The sequence below is a fragment of the Xenopus laevis genome, chromosome 9_10L, assembly GCF_017654675.1.
Source record: "Xenopus laevis strain J_2021 chromosome 9_10L, Xenopus_laevis_v10.1, whole genome shotgun sequence".
Lineage (NCBI taxonomy): Eukaryota > Metazoa > Chordata > Amphibia > Anura > Pipidae > Xenopus > Xenopus laevis.
This window is the reverse complement of record NC_054387.1, coordinates 7,175,595-7,194,326: the sequence shown is the minus strand read 5'-3', so window position 1 is coordinate 7,194,326 and position 18,732 is coordinate 7,175,595. Positions and strand designations below refer to the sequence as shown.

General features: G+C 42.2%; 1 protein-coding gene across 2 annotated transcripts in view; it reads right to left on the bottom strand.

Moving 5' to 3' along the window:
• LOC108700864 (acid-sensing ion channel 2) overlaps positions 1-18,732 on the bottom strand; it is a 176,865-nt gene that overhangs the window by 13,966 nt on the left and 144,167 nt on the right. For both annotated transcript variants that reach the window (XM_041576062.1, XM_018234884.1), the window contains exon 2: positions 1,648-1,798. In XM_041576062.1, the coding sequence (XP_041431996.1) occupies positions 1,648-1,798 (151 nt within the window). The remainder of the gene's footprint in view (positions 1-1,647; positions 1,799-18,732) is intronic.

Genomic DNA, 18,732 nt, shown 5'->3' with positions numbered 1-18,732 from the left:
CTTTTAGACCAAATTAATTTTCATACCAAATTGCCATCATACCAAATTGCCATCAAAAGCTTTCTTTTCTGTGCAAACATCAATTTGACCAGACCAGCTATTTTTCTTACCATCCAACCTGCTTCTAACAGTGTTTGAGGACCAAGCCTGCCTAGCCCCCTGCATACACCGCTTTCTGAAGCTAAGCCATAGCCTGTTTGTTCTTGAGATAATTTAACAAAGCCTAATTACTGGCAATGGTCCTTTACCAGTGGATAGCGTAAAGCTTTCTAGACGTGATGTACGATACAAACATGTTGATCCCAAGGACAGATGGGAAGACATTGACTGAGAGCCAAGCTTGGAGAATATCCCAATCCTCCAGCATCACAGGACACTTGGCCACTAAATCTAAGCACGTGTTCTCTGTAATATAAACCCTCCGGTAGGCATCCATTTTGGGATGAAATGCTGCCATTTCCTAATGCCAAGATGAGAAAAATGAAGTAAATGTTCTTCATGCAGCCAACAAGAAAGGATCATTTCACTTTACTAGGCAGGTCCTTTCAAGGAAGGCTCTTAAATGTTCCAAATGCTGAAATGTTTATTGTAAACTGCCAGTCGGTAGAGTCCTTTCAAATCCTTAATCCCTAAGCAGTTGCCCACGCGTCCTATGGAGCTAAGAAAATCGCACAACATAACATGTGTTCCGTTGGAGATCTATAGACAGTCTATAGACAGTTTTATATGCTTGTCCTTCACCTTCCCACACCATCTGTTCCAGAGAGTATAAAAAAATCACATAAAAATAACCCACAATGGTAATACATGAGAGCAGATCTTCACATATCTATTAGCAGCAATGTTCTTGGTATAACAACCTGGATGCCTTAACTCCTTCAGCAAGAGCAAGGGATCATACTCCCGTAGTCTTTACTTGGGAAGTTACCCCTAATGTTGTTGAACCCCCATCCCAAGAATAACTCTAAAACCCCAATGTGCTTCACCGTGCTTGTCCTTCCTTAAAAGATATGGATGGCAGGGGTAAATGCAATTGAAAGAATTCTGGTTATGACTTCAATTGCCCATATTCCTGGTTGTCAATTGATTCCAGAAAGCTAGAGAAGGCAAATCATGTGGCCCACCATGGCAATGCCAAATCCTCTAAAGGTCAATAATGGGGATTTTCGGATGGTGTAGTGCAGGAGGTATCCTATATATTGTAGTGCAGGAGGTATCCTATATGTAAGACTCTCCATAGACTCTCCTTATAAGGAAAGTCAATGTCCAATTGCATTGAGGTGTGTGCTTCTAACCATGGCTGCCATCAAACTCCAGAACTCTATACAATACAATGAGGTCACCAGAAGACCCTAGCAGGGAGCAGGCACTTAAAAAGGCAAATTTGCCTTTTTGAGTGTGGCTGATCCAAAGAATTTCCTCCAAAGAATTTCCTCCTCCTTAGGTTAATGTGCTGGTATCTCCTGCCAAAGACAAAATGTCTCAAAATGTTGTACATCACCAATATATGTGTAATTAGCATTTAGCATCTGCTCACCCATATAAGAAGTTTTGGAAGGTAAGGTATTCAGTTTGTATCTGAGCCAATATAGTAACAAAAACTTAATTGAGACCCGGTGGGTGGAAGTTTGGTATATATAAACATACCAGTGTCCCCCCAGATGGGAAGGTATTCATCCTGCTGGATGTCCAACATAATTTCCAGCCCGTTACCAGCTCCTCCCTTCACAGTGGTGAGCACAGGTCGGCCATCTTGTCCAGAATTGAACACGTAGCATTTTCCATATCTTGTGAAGACCTGAGAAGAGAAAAAATGAAATAAACAAAAATCTAAGGTGAAATCTAAGGTACAGATTATAAAAGTCCCTTTTTTATTCATTCTTAACATGAAACTTGTGCGTTTGATCCTGAAGCCCAGTTTAACTATGAAGTCTTAATATTCATGATGACAAACTGACTGACAGATGACAAACTGCCAGATGAATTAATCAGACCAAATTGACACCGCACCGCTCTATAATTACTCTCCCAGGAGGAACATTCATGGATTTATTTATTCAAGATGATTGTTAAAATTTCTTGCATTGCATACCACAATCAAATGGAGACTTAAGGGTCACAAGAATTTAGACACCTATAAAACAGAAGGGAAGTGCCTTTAAGGAAGCCCCTTTAAGGAAGCCTTAAGACTAGGCTATGGGCAGGTCTCTGCTGGAAGTTAATACAGTAAAGTCCAAAGGCCTGGAGCCTACATCTTGCAATATCTATTGGGTTGGAGATTTGTGAAATTCACCCCACCTTTACCCCTTTTAACCTCTTTTAACCCCATAACCTCTTTTAACCCCATACATACATAATACCTTTGTCAGTCCAAAAAAATCCAAAAAAATCCAAATAACCCAAGTCCCTCTTATAGTCATTAACTGAATCAACATCACAACATCACCCGGCAGTGCATTCCCCAACCTCACTGTCCTGACTGTGAAGAACCCCCTACTGAAAGTTCTTTTCTACTGAAAGTTCTTTTCTTCTGAAAGTTCTTTTCTTCTATGGGTAAAAAAGGCCCCGATCTAATGTACTTGTAATCATGTCCCCTTGCAAGCGCCTTTTTTCCCAGAGAAAACAACCCCAACCTTGACAGTCTCCCCTTCCTCTAACCAAACCAATTTAGTTGCACTTCTCTGCAGCTCATTTATATCCCTCTTAAGGACTGGAGTCCAAAACCGCCCCCATACTCCAGATGAGGCCTCACCAGGGACCTATAAAGAGACATATGTTTTTAGAACTTCATTTGCTTTAGTAGCCACAGAATGACATTGTCTAATTCTGGGCAGGAAGGAAGTGTGTTATCTACAAAAACCCCAAGATCCTTCTCATTTAAGGAAACTCCCAACACACTGACTGCCATTTAGTGTATAACTTGATATTCAACATGGAACCTCATTTTTCCAATTTAGACAAATCACTCTGCAATGTGGCAGCATCCTGCATGGAACCTATAGTTCTGGGCTTCTGGGCAATGAAAGGAAAGACACTTCCTTTCACCTTCCTGTCACCAACATTGTTAGATCCTAGATCCAAGATCTGATAATATTCGATATACGAGTCGATATACGAGCTGTTGTGTGCATTTCAGTAGCCCTATGTGTGGTTAAACCGCTGCAGCTGATGCTGTGATTTTATATTTTCTTCCTCTTCTCTTCCTTTATTTTCTTGGACAGCAGTAAAGGAAATATATACCAAAAGGATTTTATTGGCAGATGTTCTACACGAAATACACAGAGCAACATGCAGAAACTCCTCTGAGCCCTGTGCAAGCTCCTCAGTGATAAGCCTTTCCTCCTGAATTACTGCCGCATTGACCCGATTTATAGCACAGAGCACCCACAATGCACCTTTCTGGCTTTACTGCATCTGGACACAGTCAGACATTTAGTTATAAGGAAGCCTGATGGATGCCAGGAATTTAGTTTTGCACCAGCATATAAGAGCAATAACGAGTGGATGTGTGTGTGGGAAAACTTTTGAAAACAAGTCACACTACTCATCCAATCAGCTTCTTCAATTTAGAGTCTATGGGAAATCCCTGGCATTTTAAATCTGAAGGGTAATGTCATATTGGATTGGTTTGCCCCAGCCCACAGAACAACCAAACACTCCCTATTGTCCTGTGTCCCATTACCATTAAGGTAGTAGTTTCCAAAAACATCTACTTGGTGGTTTGAAGCAGTCAAAGGGTGGTTCAGCTTAAAGACCAGTTAGGGTGAGATTTGCTCTCCTACCCATGAGAACCCAATTTGAGTGACGTGACACTGAATTTTGTACTTGTAGCTATTCCTATACCTACGGCTGATGATGTTAAGAGGGAGGGTCCTGCTGAAAGACTCCAAGGGGGACCTGAGCCAAGCAAGTTCAACAACCACTGCCTTAAAGGGATACTGTAATGGGAAGAAATTGCAAACTGAATATAAAAAAATCTGACATGGGGCTAGACATATTGTCAATTTCCCAGCTGCCCCAAGTCATGTGACTTGTGCTCTGATAAACTTCAATCACTCTTTATGAGTGATATCATCCCCCTCCCTTTTCCCCCCAGCAGCCAAACAAAAGAACAATGGGAAACCAGATAGCAGCTCCCTAACACAAGATCACAAGATAACAGCTGCCTGGTAGATCTAAGAACAGCACTCAATAGTAAAAACCCATGTCTCACTGAGACTGATTCAGTTACATTGAGAAGGAAAAACAGCAGCCTGCCAGAAAGCATTTCTCTCCTAAAGTGCAGGCACAAGTCACATGACCAGGGGCAGCTGGGAAATTGACAAAATGTCTAGCCCCATGTCAGATTTCAAAATTGAATATAAAAAAAATCTGTTTGCTCATGTTTTCTGATGACAGGATCCCTTTAAGGGAAACTCACCATGATCCAATTACAATGGTGCTATGAAACTCACAGAAGCAGATGTTGATTGTTCAAGTTACATGACTGGAAGCGCTCTCCATTCTGAAGACCCACACAGAAGAGGACTGGGTAATGAATACTCCCTGCCTATGTGGTGTGCTTATTATTTTAGAGAGAGTGTTTGCCATAACTGGAAGGGGTCTTGTTGATGGGTCTTGTGAGAATCTATGGAATTGGCTGTTTTTATTATGTAAACTTGTGTGGTCTCTCTAATACTTTCCAAGAATCAGCAGAAATGGGTAGCGGGATCATGATTCCCCTTGTGGAACAAAACTGATGCCAAAAGAGTCGGAAATACTCCTGCAAACCTTGTGGTCTACAAACAAGCTGATTTTACTATGAGGCTATGAATAGAAGAATGAGGCTATGAATAGAAGAATGACTAAGATGCACTGTAGGCAGCCCAGCCATTACACATGCAGCTATAGAGATTTGATTTCATATGTTACCATAGTGCTGAAATAATGTATGAAGCAATACAATGAATATTTAATTTGCAAGTCTATGTTCATCTGCATCCCCACTGTACAATGGTGTTGAAATGTTGTAAACATTGCAAGGAAGGAAGAGTAAGTAAACATAGCATCAAATAATTTATACATCAAATAATTTATACAATTTGCAAACCCAAACCCAAACCCATAATCAAAATAATTTACTCCACCATGCTGGGAGTTGTAATTCTGAAACATTCTTAAGTCTTCTTTACAGCAGGGCTAACTGGCTTGTGTGAATGGTTAGCCAGACCTGTCAAACCACATACAGCTTATATGAAGTTATATCAGGCTCTCGGCCTCTTGGGAGGGTTTCAGACAGGTGGAGAAGCTGTCAGCAGAGAGAACAGAAACCAGTTTATTGCAGAGAGATGTCAGAAGGGCATTCCCTCTGTGGCACAAAAGAAAGACATGCAAAACAGGAGCTGCCTGTACCCACAAGTCAATGAAAAACGACGGTGCTTGGCTTAATTTGAGGTGCAGCACAGTGTGTTGGATTAAGGCCAACCGTAAACGTATCAGCTGCTATTTTCCATAAAGTGAAATGAACTAGGACACCAGTCTCCTCCATTAGCTCAGTGCCAACGAGACAGGTTCTCCAGAAGAGACCTTCTGATGATTAGCTGTGCAGGGTCTGTCTTTATACGTCTGTCTTTATACCTTTCAAGCTCACAGAGGAGTCTACACAAAGAGAGTGACATTGTCCGGGCAGCAGCAGATCAACATCACAGTGATATTTAGACCTTACTCCAGTTTTGGACTTTCCAACCTGCTCAAAACATGTCAAGCTATTTTCAGGTTCTCCTTGGCTTCTTTGGGCTGAACATTCTACTCATCACTTCTTACACTCAAGGATGAACCTGATGCAAATCCCTGATGCAAAATCACTGATGGATGCCAATGGTTCCTATCCACTTAGAAAACCCTTCATAAATCCACGTGACATACATGCAGGATGAATAGCACTTTCTGTGACAGCAAATATTATAAGGTACCTCCATAGCCAACTTCCAGGGGGCCACCACTCTACGCAAAAGACAAGATACGCAAAAGACAAGATACGCAAAAGACAAGATGCTGACTCATCCCCAACCTTTATTTTATATAAACGGACACATACTGTATTCTGAAAATCTACATTGGTCTGGAGCAGGAGTATGAATTCTCTATACTTCTAGCCCCTAAACAGGCCCAAATGCCAGAGGGGCTGCTGTATTGTTCCATAGAAAGTTACCATATAGTTGGCTGGTAGGGGGGCTGTTTGGGCCTCTGTGTACTTGGAATGGCAGGGCCTATTTTGATTCCCAGTCCAGGCCTGCCCCTAAACAACCTCTGTTATTAGGAACCTGTTGTTATTGGATTGCTATAGGTATATCAAGAATCCTATAGGTATATCAAGAATCCAATGGGTATATCAAGGTTAGCTCAGAGCCCAGTGTTCCATTAAAACAGAACTGAGGCAAAGAGGTGGCCCATTGGGAATGTGCCCTAATGTACCACACACACACCACCATGCCTGTTATTACAGTCTGTATTTGGGCTCAGCTATTATTCTAATTTTAAATGGTGCTGGCACTCTAATTTTAAATGGTGCTGGCACTGAAAGAGAGGGGGCTACACAGGCAAATGTTCAGGGTAATCTCCCTGGGTAGTGTATAAGTGCCCCCCCCCTAGGCAGCACCTTGCTATTTTATTCTATTATTGCCTAGTTCATTATTTTCTGCTTGTGTGGTTTCATTTAGCCCTGAGTGCCCCGCTGCTGAACTGTATAGAAGGAGGGAGAGAATGGAGACTGGAGACTGTTAATGTCCCATCTCTTATTTGTCACTTTCATTCCATGTCCACATGAATTAAAGGTAAAATAATAGAATCAGCACGGAAGAAATGGAGGTGGGGAGAGAGGAAGCGATGGGGGGAAAGCAGCAAGGGAGAGCAAAACAAGGAAGGGATTGCAAAACAAGGAAGGGATTGAGAAGAGGAGGAGAGACAACTGTGCAGAAACGGCAAATGCGTTTAGGCTTAATACCAGAAAAAAATACCAGCCTATGTTTTCATGTTGGCATCATACAGCACTTTCCCTGGCCAGGATAGGCAGCAACCCTAGATCTGCCAAAATTCAGTGCCAGTGCATCAACCGACTCTGCCCTTGCATGACAAGAATCTCATTTTCCAGGTCTTATAAACAGTCCTTGTTGTTGTCCTATCCTGCCCTGGCAGAAAGAAGTGATGCAGAAGCAAGCGAATACAGTTGTTTGTATACAACAATCACTGTAATAGGAAGGTTTTCCTGAGCTTACAAGTATTTAACACCTATATTTGAGAGTTGTCTCTAAATGTCAGGTAGTCGGGTGGGACCCAGGAGGCCCATTTTGAACCTGGGATTTATTGGGATCATATACAGACTATTGATTGGGATCATAAACCTTGAATTAAGTCCAAACCAATTTAAATGAATAAAAGCTTGGGGAATTAATACACAGAGATACACAGAGATAAAAAGAGGAACAGCAATAAACATTAGAAAACAAAAACAAGGATAAACTAGAATGTGACAAGCAATTGGTTCCTGAAATGAGAAAAAAAATTCCCATGGCACTTAAATACCATTGGAGAAATAAGACAAATTGCAAATGTCGGCCCCTGGAAGCTGTTGCGGCTCAGATACTTATTAAAGAAGACAGATATAATATTGAATTATTTACACTCTCTTTACACCGGGGAGGAACCATTGACAGAATGTTTACAGCATAAAATAATTCAATCATAGCTCAAGATGAACGCTCGGTTTACTTGGGTCGGGGTAACTTGGGTCAGGGGTGAGGAAGTGATTGGCTGGGGTGGGATAAATTAATAACAGAAATCCTGCATTGAAATAACAACTTGTTTTAAAAGGGTTCCTACACCTTCACTTTGTAATTGGGCTTTTTTTTTTTTTGTTTTACTATAAAAGCCGAATATATAGTGGGAAAAAAAAAACGAGTTTTTCAGCATTTATTATACCCAGAGGATGGAAAAAGTCAGAATCCGAAAATCTGGCATCTCAGACTGGAAAAAGTCAGAATCCGAAAATCTGGCATCTCAGACCTGCCGAGGTTACATATAAGTCAATGGGATAGGTCCCGAAGATATCTTGATTTGCGTTGGGGTTTCCTGCAATAATCTGAAGAATTCGGGTAAAAAATCCGGAAAATTAGTTCAATTCGTTTTTTTCAGGTTTTTTCCTGCACAGGAAATTTTGGCAAAATGTATTGATAAATAAGGGGAAAAAAAAAACCCTGTGCAGATTTGGTCGGAATATATTGAGATAAATTCAGACTTTCCGTCCGTAGCAATGGAGGGAAACAAGATTGGGTGGTCCAGGCCCACCAGGGTTGCCAACTTGCCACTTTAGGGGCCCCCCACACCCAGCACCAGCCATAAGGTCCACTTGGTGCCACAACTTTCCTGCACCCCATCCTGTTCCTTAGATGCTCATTTTGCTGCCACAATCAGTGCCAGGGGGAGGTCAGATGGCAGCACCCAGGGCTTCAGAGGGAGTGGGTCTGGCTCAGTGGGGCCCGTCTGTGTTTTTTCCTGACCCTGATGTTTCAGAACCACTTTATAAGATTTGTTTCCCAACTCTAGACTGTCAATGGTGATCATTGAATCCCAACACAGCCAATGTCAGAAAATGGCATTTTCTCAGCTGGCATTTACTCGGTCTCGGTCGCGGTCTGTACAGAGTGTTGAGATCTGCAGAAATAGTAGTGAATTAATAATGTTGCAATTAATAATGTTGCAATAGTGAATTAATAATGTTGCAAGTTAGTCTAAAGCCGTGTAAAACAGGGATCAATAATGGGCCCGGCTCTTTTCTGGCTGCAATTAATTATCAGCAGGTAGGGAGTTCTTTCTGCTCCATGAAATACAGCCAGTTCATAAATGGATATATATCTTGTATAGGGAGGGACCTGGGGCTCATTTACTAGTGCAAACTTAATTTGTGCCAGCTGCTATCTGGTTACCTTCCCATTGTTCTGTTGTTTGGCTGCTGGGGGGGGGAAAGGGAGAGATCACTCCAACTTTCTTTACTGCTGTACTGTGTGATTACTGCTGTACTGCGTGATTGAAGTTTATCAGAGCACAAGTTACATGCCTGGGGGCAGCTGGGAAACTGACAATATGCCTCATGTCAGATTTCAAAATAAGAAATGTCTGATTTCAAAATAAGAAATGTCTAACGGTTAAATAGCAGTATTAACTGATGTGTTGGGAAAGAATTAACTGATGAATTAACTGATGTGTTGGGAAAGAAACATTCTTTCCCATGACAGTATCCCTTTAAAAAGAAATAGAGAGAGAGAGAAGCATTTGTGGTTTTGTCTGTTCCTTCCCAGGCAGCTCAATGGCAACCTCAGTCCCCGCCGCTGCCTCACTCCATTCCATCAACATCTCGTTGGCATCTGACCACTATTCACAGAGTGGCAATTTGCAAGCCGGGGATGTAACATTAGGGCCTTTTAAGCATCTCCCCGGCCACAGTACAAGCCGTAAACAGGATCAGCCGGGCAAACAGATAAATGCTCTAAATTCCACTTCCATCAAAATCAATCCAAAGGAAACCGCCGGGTGAAATCTGTTTTACTTTTCCGCGCGGCAATAACCGTAGTTACAAGCCTGTTTCTCTTTCCCTTTGTCTGTGAATTTAGATTATAGCCACTTTATCGTGTTTACATCACCGTCTCCCATCCGAGGGGAGCCTCAAAATCCACTTCCGAGATAAAGGCCCAGATCCTATTTCAGCTGTCACTCTAATACTGTGTGATGTATTAATGGGGGAAAACATGGAATATATGAAATACAGTAAATGTCTGTGTTCCGGCTTGTCAGACGTCTGCTTGTATCTGACTGCTGCTTGTATCTGACTGCTGGGGGGGGGGGGTCAGTTTATCTATACATTTGAATTTGCCGCACACCACTTACTTCATGTTACTGGGTGCATCCATATCCCAGGCCGCTTCCAAGCCCAACACTGCAACAGTCCAAAGTTGGGAAGAAGCACACCAATTCAGCTAGGCAATGCCTTTAGCATATTTATTTGCAGAAGTATTAACACACAAGCTTTCAGGGTTGCACCTGAGGAAGGGGTTGGACCCCGAAAGCTTGTGTTTTAATACTTCTGTGCTAAAGGCATTGCCTAGCTGAATTGGTGTGCTTCTTCCCTACTTTGGACTGTCAGATGAATCATCTATCTCTTCTATCCATCCATTCCATTCCCTTCCCTTCTATCTAATCCCTTTCTATCCACATCTATGGGGCAGATTTACTAAAGGGGCGAAGTGGCCGTCGCTATTGACAATTTGCTAGTGAAAGAGTGCGAACGAACAATATCGAATGTCTCTCTTCAAATTCACTAAAGGGCGGATTTTACTGAAGGTTACATCGTTCGCCAGTGTTGACTTCACCACCTCAGACCAGGTGAAGTGATAAAACGAGGCTAGATCGATCTTCCTCAATCTTCTGTCACTTACATCATATCCTGCGTGCCGAAAAATTAAAGTTGAAAAAACACGGGCGACTTTTCCAAGTGGGATTGCCTGCAAAAGTCCGAACTTAACTTTTTTGGGTTAGCATTTTTAGCATTTTTCCCCAGACATTGGAGGGTCATTTTACAGTGGGCTCATGTAGGGCATTATATGATCCTTAATAAAAGATATCCATACAACTTTAATGTACTCTATTAAAATACTCAATAAAATTGACCTAAGCGTAAGATCACTAGCGATTTTTCTATAGACATAAACAAATGATAGCGAATCCAACACTTGAGGCCACGGAGAGGAACATCAATGGGAGTGGAGAGCAACATGTTCCTCATGATCAGGTATAACCCAATGTCTGCTTAAAGGGAACAAAAACCTTAAACAGAGTTCAACACCCCAAACTGAAAGGGGAACCCAAACTGAAAGGGGAACCCAAACTGAAAGGGGAACTATCATGAAAACAAATCATTAAAAGAAAAATGTAATAAAAGCAGAAACTGTCTAATCAATTAAAGGCTACTCTTCAAATTAAAGGCTACTCTTCACTATCTTCACTATCCTTATCTTGTCTGTCTGTCATTGTCTTAATTTTGGGGGTCACTTTTAACTACCCCCCTATCCCCAGTCATTTCAACAATTGTTCAGAACCGCTTGTCCGACTCCTGGAAAATGCAGGTCCGCCATAAGCAGGTAGAAAGCAATACAGGTATGGTACCTGTTATCCAGAATGTAATTCAGGGAGATGAATTGCCTGGCGACAAATCTCCTCTTCTTCGGGGCGACTAATCTCCCCAAACTGCCTTCCCACCGGCTAGAATGAAAAACGCTGGCGGAATGGCACTCGAACTACTTCGTTTTCAGAAGTTGCCCGAAGTTTCCTCATGAGGCAACTTCGGAAAAAGAAGCGCACCGATTGCCATCCCACCGGCACTTTTCATTCTAGCCGGCAGGAAAGCAGGGGGAGATTAGCCGGCACGAAGAAGAGGTAATTTGTTGCTGGGCGACTTAGTCTACTAGAAAATAAGCTGATTTGGCTTCTGGCTGGTCTTCCAGTAGCTGTGCCTCCAATATCAGAAACTTTTTAATATTTTTTTTTTTGGCAACTGTTTCATCAATCAGCCCGGAGTTGTGAAAATGAGCTGAAAATGAAGAATTATTCCGCCACGTTCTCCTCCTCAACGTGAGGCCGCAAAGCCTAATGAATTCTGCTGTTTCCACTGTCCAGGTTGCCGCTCTGTTTATCCAAATCCCCTAATTTGTAGATTACATTAGAACTACTTTACCAGAGCCCGGGCCTCCCGCTGGCCACTTAATGTTTGCTTTATGAGACTCATGAAAGGAAAGTAGCAGTCGGGAAGAGCCACTCTATGGCCCAAATACAGAGAGAGAGAGAGAGAGAGTATTAACCTGTGCACTGCCATGGAGCTCAGGAATTGAAACTGGGAACAAACACGGATATAAACAGCCCCCCCCCCCCCCCCCCCAGAGTTGCTCAAACTCCCAGCATTCTCAGCCGGCAAATCGCTTAATCCCACAGACATCACTTTAATTGCTACTTGTAATCCATTCGCTTCCTGCTGCTTGTAATCCATTTGCTGCTAAATCTTTGATCCTGTTTCATGATCCTGTTCCATAATCGCTTTTATTCATTAGCCATTAATCCCCTTTTTATGTCCCAGATTTCTCCAGGTTCCATACAGGGGTAGACCTACTTCCACTGCCAGTTATATGTAATAGGGTGCAAAGAACAAGTGCAATCCGCCAGGTTTTTGCATACAACCTTGCACATAGATGAATGGAGCACAAAGACCTGCAAGCCCCTCCACCTGATCAATTGATGAGGGGAGGGCAGAGGGAGACAAGTTTGTACAATCGCAAGCTTCCCAGGTCACTAGACCACAGTTGTTCTGGGCCAACAGGATACCAGCTACAAGCCTGGTGGGCATTGTCAGGACCCAATCTGGCTCCTACCATTGCTCCCCTGTTGTCCTCCACCCCCCCTTTGATGAAAAAATCTGGCACCTGACAGCCCCCACCTTCAGCAAATTCTAAGAACTGCATTCTGTATCGTTATGCCCGTGTTCATTTACTACAACTTAATGAAAGCTCTTTTCATTTTTCTGCTGCTGCAGTAGATGTGAAAATATACGGGGGACTCCCCCGTTAGCTAGAATGTATATAGAGTAGATATCAATAGATTGTCTTTCAACCCAAAATACCAAGCGCCTGGTCTTTCAAACCATTCAAAGATGTTCATAACATTTACCCACAATGCTCCCTTGTATAGATGTACCTCGCAATTGTAACCACTTTCCCATCATGAGAAGATGCAGATCTCCCATGGTTCCTTGCATACTGCACCTCCAGCACTGGCCCAAAAGTGACTAAGCCTGCACCCTAGTATCCCATAGCACCCAATCAGCAGGAAGCATTTAGTTCCTAGGTGTACACCTACACCAAGTGATTCTGTAAATGTCCCGGTGAACTAAACCATTGCTATCCAAGAAACAATTAGCTTTGACATTCACCATATCATGTGCTCCATATACAATGCTTCGGGCGGCCTTCACTGGATTTGCATTTATACCTCAAGTAACTTTGAGACCCACTGATGCCACTTAGACATGGTGGACCAATTTTGGTAGACATGGGCTTCCATTTAGGGAGTACATTCTCCAATACTTTAGCACTCAACTTACTCTTCAACTTACTCTTCAAATATTGTAGGCCTTACTCTTCAAATATTGTAGGCCTTCACTCTATTTGCATTTAAATCTCACTATTGCTACCTAGTTATGGTGGAACACTATTTGGTTGACCCAGCCTTCCCAAAGTAGGAACTTGAGATTTATGTTCCAAGAACAAGTCTCTCTCTCTCTGGATTTGATATCAGGCATATAATAGCAGACATGGAAAATATTAGCAGACACAAGCAGCAGCCCTCCCAAGAAGCCATCCTTTGAACACACTTTGCCTTTTGGGCATCATTTTGGGCATCACATTTATTCATTTTTAATAAGTTGCCGCAAACACAGAGCACCACCACACACTCCCTCCCTCCTCTGCATTGTCTCCTCGGCTAGTTCACCTTCGGTGCCTGCGGTTATTAACATTATTAATTTTGTCACGGGGGGATGATGGAGTGAAATAATCTGCTCCTGTTTCTATCAGGCCAACAGATATCACAGGGCACAAATGGGTGTTAAATGTAGAATTGGGCACAAATGGGTGTTAAATGTAGAATTGGAAGCAGATAAAACAGCCAATGCTTTGTGTGTAAAATCACAAGTTTAATTTCATCCAAAGACTGGGGCACCTATGGATATGGCGCAGCCCAGTGATGGTCAATCTGTGAACATTAAATGTCAGTTTATGAAATGGGAGACCTGGATGGGTGCTTCTTTGTAAAATGCCTGTTAGACCTTCAGCAGCATTTATCAACATCACATCTTCTATGGGGCTGCCAACTGCAAGCTAGAGGCTGCCAACTGCAAGCTAGAGGTCATCACTATTTCTATCTTTTTTTTTCTTCAACCTGGATTTAGGCAGGACCATTACGTTTCAAGCCTGAAGATCTAGTTTGGGGCATGTGACTATCCTACTCCTACCCTTCCACTTCAATGTAGCCCTGGGCAAAGCTCCAGGGCAAATGGGACTCCCCCTAGTCATGAGGTTATGAAGGCCTTTGCCCCTGAATGTCATTCAAGCAACTTCCCAATACTCTTGACCAGGCAAAATGGGAACCCAGGCAAAAAGACCCATGGTGAAGAGGGGCCTGAAGATCTCTTCCTCTGCAGGACTTTTGACCAGGCATTATTGCATGTTAGGGGTTTTCTCGAGCCCCTTTTTTTGCTGCACAATCACATTATACATTGATGCACATTGATGAACAGAAAACAAGCACCTCAGACTTTCAATTGAAAGAAACGTTCTTTATCTGTCCCCCTAGGGAAGCTCAGAGACCAAGGTTGGACAGGGCCCAACCTAAAAGCCATATAGGCACACATTTGGGTAGAATGCCTTTTTCTGTCATAGATACTCCTAGATGCCCAACTTGAAGTTAGTCTATGAGAAACCAGCCAGGAGGAGCTTGAGTCTGATCCAACACTTCCTCTGCTGTGCTTTTCAGTCCCAAAAGTGAGCAATGGTTTATAGGTTTCTAAACATCCTCCTACTAATAATCCCTTTACACATTTTCCCTACAGTATTAAATAAATGTTGTTTGGCTGAAGAGACAAATAGCAAAATAATGATAACATTGCATTATTACCCCATTCCAATTCCTCATTATGCAACAAGGCTTTACAAATGATACCAAAGGAACCCACACCTCCGTGACTCATTTTGCTTGAAGAAACAAAGGCAAATAATACAATATAAAGCTAATCATGCATTATATGCAGAGAAGTTTATTCCACAATCTTAATGTCTTCGCTTTGTGATACTCTCTTCATGGCGAAATGCGTTGGAAGAGTGATTGACTAAGTGACTAATTTGATGTGACTAATTTGATGTCACTCCAACAGATCTCATTTTAATGATGACAATCCAGTGTTGTCATCATTGGATAATGGCAGAATCCTTTAGAACAACCGATTTGGGGAAGGAGGGGGTGGGGAATTAGTTTGATTGACAGGATCCTGGTGGGAGCCGTAATGGATCCACAATTGATAATTTGCATGCACGCTGCGGAAACGCAAGGAACGGCTGTCTAGATAAATATGAAATAGAGTAGGCAGATGCAACTAATTAGCAGATGAGCCCGAGCGAGTTCAGTGGTTTGGTTTAATTTATGGGGACAGTCTGGTGTAATTATATTAAGGGGCATCATATTGATGAGTGCTTGTTTGATGACAAGTGTTTATGCAGAAAAAAAATTTAATTTAATCACCTGCCCCAGAAATGCTAGTATTCATGGGAAAAAAAGATGGTGACACTCTTCCCCAGAACGAAGAAAAATTCACTGGCACTCAAGTAATACTTGCATGCCGCATTGAATAAATTTAAGGCAAGGGTTTTACCCTGCAAGTATTACTTGAGTGCCAGTGAATTTTTCTTCGTTTGGAATTCCGAGGGGGTGGCCGATCCCCTGTTTTGCTGGGCACCAGGTGGTCTGGTTTCAAGAGGGCCAGGGTGTGCGCTTGTAATTTGGAGAAACTCTTATGCCTTTATGCATTCCTAAAACGCACGTTTTTGGAATGCAATGTCCTCTCTGAAGAACAAGACAAACTCATCTACAGCCACAAGACAAAACATCAGAATTATTATCCTGCCTTAGATACAGTCCATGTAAAGATAAACCTGAATACACAGCTTTGCACAATCAGATCTGACGACGTGATCTTTTATCCCCAACAGGCGCGTTACTCAGAATTTCTGGCCAGAGTCAGGATTGCAACCCAACTCTTGTGCAACCAGGATATTATAACCCATCACCCACTTGTATTGTGATGCCCCGCTGCTGCTGATTTCTGAACAGTAACAGATTTATCATGGGGAACAAAGGCTTAAATCAACACGCTGGTTTGCTGGTTTGCATAGAAAAAACATTTTTGCACAAGAGCACTGGGTTTTCTTACGTTGAGCACTGGGTATATATTGAAAGTTTTTTAAATCTCCTTTTTTGAATCTCCTTTTTTGGATACCACTGGGCCCATATAACCCATGTGTTTTAGCAGTAAAAAGGAAAACTTCATTCTTTAACCCAGATTTTTTGAACAAACTTTAACCCAGATTTTTTGAACAGCAGGAGTAAGTGGGATATTAAAAAAAAGTGGGATATTAAAATTTCCCATAGAGATGGAAATATTGAATATTTTAACCAGAAGACACCTTACTAAAATGGGACACCTTCAGTGGAAGCCTCTCATAGCCATGCCACCTAGGAGTTCTAATTCCACTACTACTCTTACTAATTTGGACTGGTTTGCTGGTACATTATATGCCAGGTTCCCATCATATCCACCCTGGTACTGGTGAAGACCAAAGAGGAAGAGCTAAGTGTTCCCTCGCATTATATAACCTATAGACAAAATGATCACAAGATCCCAGGGCCATTTAGGGAACCCTCCCTATCATGGCTAACAGAACCCAACTCTTTGGGTCCCATTGAAATAATTGTAGTAATATTATCAGCCATCTTCTGGGCAAACACATTGATACCTCAATAATTTTGTCAACATTACTTACTGTAGCCCTCATTATTGAACTGAGTTGTTCTCCAGAGCAGATGGTATTCACAAGTAGGAGAACACAAGAACACAAGAACCCCCTGATATGGTCCCCAGATATGATAAGTTTTACTTCAGCCTCCACCAATCCTAACATCAGTCCCTAAGACCATATGGGGCACAAACTATGGGTTTTAAATGACATTTTGAAGTCTAAGATCACTCCAGCCTCACCGGAAACTTTTTGAAGCTTTAGAAATAGACAAGGACGTTTGACTTCTTCAAATGTTCCTTTTGGAAAAAGGTACCCTATAATAATGGAATCTACCTAAATTTTAATTATAATAATGGAATCTACCTAAATTACTTAACTTACCGTATATAAATAAAACGAATTGCTGGGATTTGAGGGCATAGTAAAAGTGAGAGCATAGCTCCTAATAAAATCAATTCCAAAATAACAATTACAGTTACTTATAAGGTGCACAATGCCATAAACCATTTTTGTTGCCTCAATGCCATAAACCAATTTTGTTGCCTCATAAACCAATTTTGTTGCCTCAATATAATCCACTTGTCTTATCTCCTCCCTTGTTTGAACAGGGGACAATTACATGTTTCCTGCTCTCCAGGAACGGAAACGTCACTTAATGGCGTCTGTTGCATGGCACAAAATCGATTCTCACGTTAAAGTATGATGTCACAGAGATAAACCATGTTTCAGCAGGCTGCAATTCTCAACGGATGGGGGTGGGGTTGCTGAAGCAACATCTGGACAAACGCATATTAGCAAGTCAATGAGGTATAGAGCTGAATAAGGGAAATAAAATTCAATGGAGCAAGCTGAAAATGCATCTGCATGTGACAAACGCTGGAATTTGTAAAGGGGACAGTGATTCACATTTATCCAAATTGGATTCATTCCTAAAATGTTATTTCTTTTGCTTCGTTTATTCTAACATTGCAACATTGCAACATTGTGCCCTTTCTTGCAGAGCAGAGAGAAAGGTCATAAAGCAGCAGCATTCCTAATGCCATTTCATGTAGCACTAAAGTTCATGCCAACTGGATGTGGTGGAGTTAACCAGATGGTGGAAGAGTAAGGGCAGTTCTTGGATGGGGGCAAAGCCAGGGGCCCTGGCTGTACCACCATGTTATTTCAGTATCCCAGGCACCCAGACATTCCTTCAATCTATTGTAGCTGGGCATATGTTGACAAAGAAATTCTGTACTGTTCATTCACTCACCCAAGGTGGCACTGGAGCGGTCTGGGACACAGAACCAATATGGCAGAAGAGGAGTTGGCACCCCCTATGATTCTACCATCTACAGGTGATTGCTATATTCTGACTGCTGGCCTGAAGGCCAAAAGACTTTTGGAGACCCAACCAGCAGATCTTTACATGTACGGACAGCTTTAGGTCAGGTCACTCAACATAGAGACAGAAATTGTGAAGAAATATTGTAACCTGTAGAGAGACATCTTACTAAAATGGGTCTCCTTTATAGGAAGAAAATGGCCCTTGAATAGGAAGCCTCTCAGTGAAGAAAATGGCCCTTGAAGACTGTGTTCCTTACATGTAGGCAGGTGTCACCTAGGAGTTCAAATTCCTTGCTACTCTTCCTCAGTGGAGTGGATTCTGCTCTCGCTAAACTGGCCTGTCAAACCCAAAAACGTTCATGGGGTCCTTGCTCCGCTTGACTATGGTATATTATTTTTCAAGCACTCACTGCATTGAAGAAGAGTTGGCACCCCCCGTGAGATACTACCTTCCCCTGTGATACTACCTTCCATCTATAGTCAATTGCTATATGCTATATTCTGATGCTATATTCTGATTACTGGTCGCCCAACGAGAAGATCTTTACATATGGGCAGCTCCAGCTCACTCTTTCACAATTTCACTTCGCAAGGTCTAGACATCTAATTGCATATTTTAATATTGGTTAATCACCTCTATAAATGAACAGGCTCCCCAGAAGGTGAACTAGCATAATGACAATCCTGTAGCTCCTTATGTGATGAGTGCGTAACACTGAGCGCTCCACCTCGGGATATGCCTGTGGCAATTTATAATAATGAG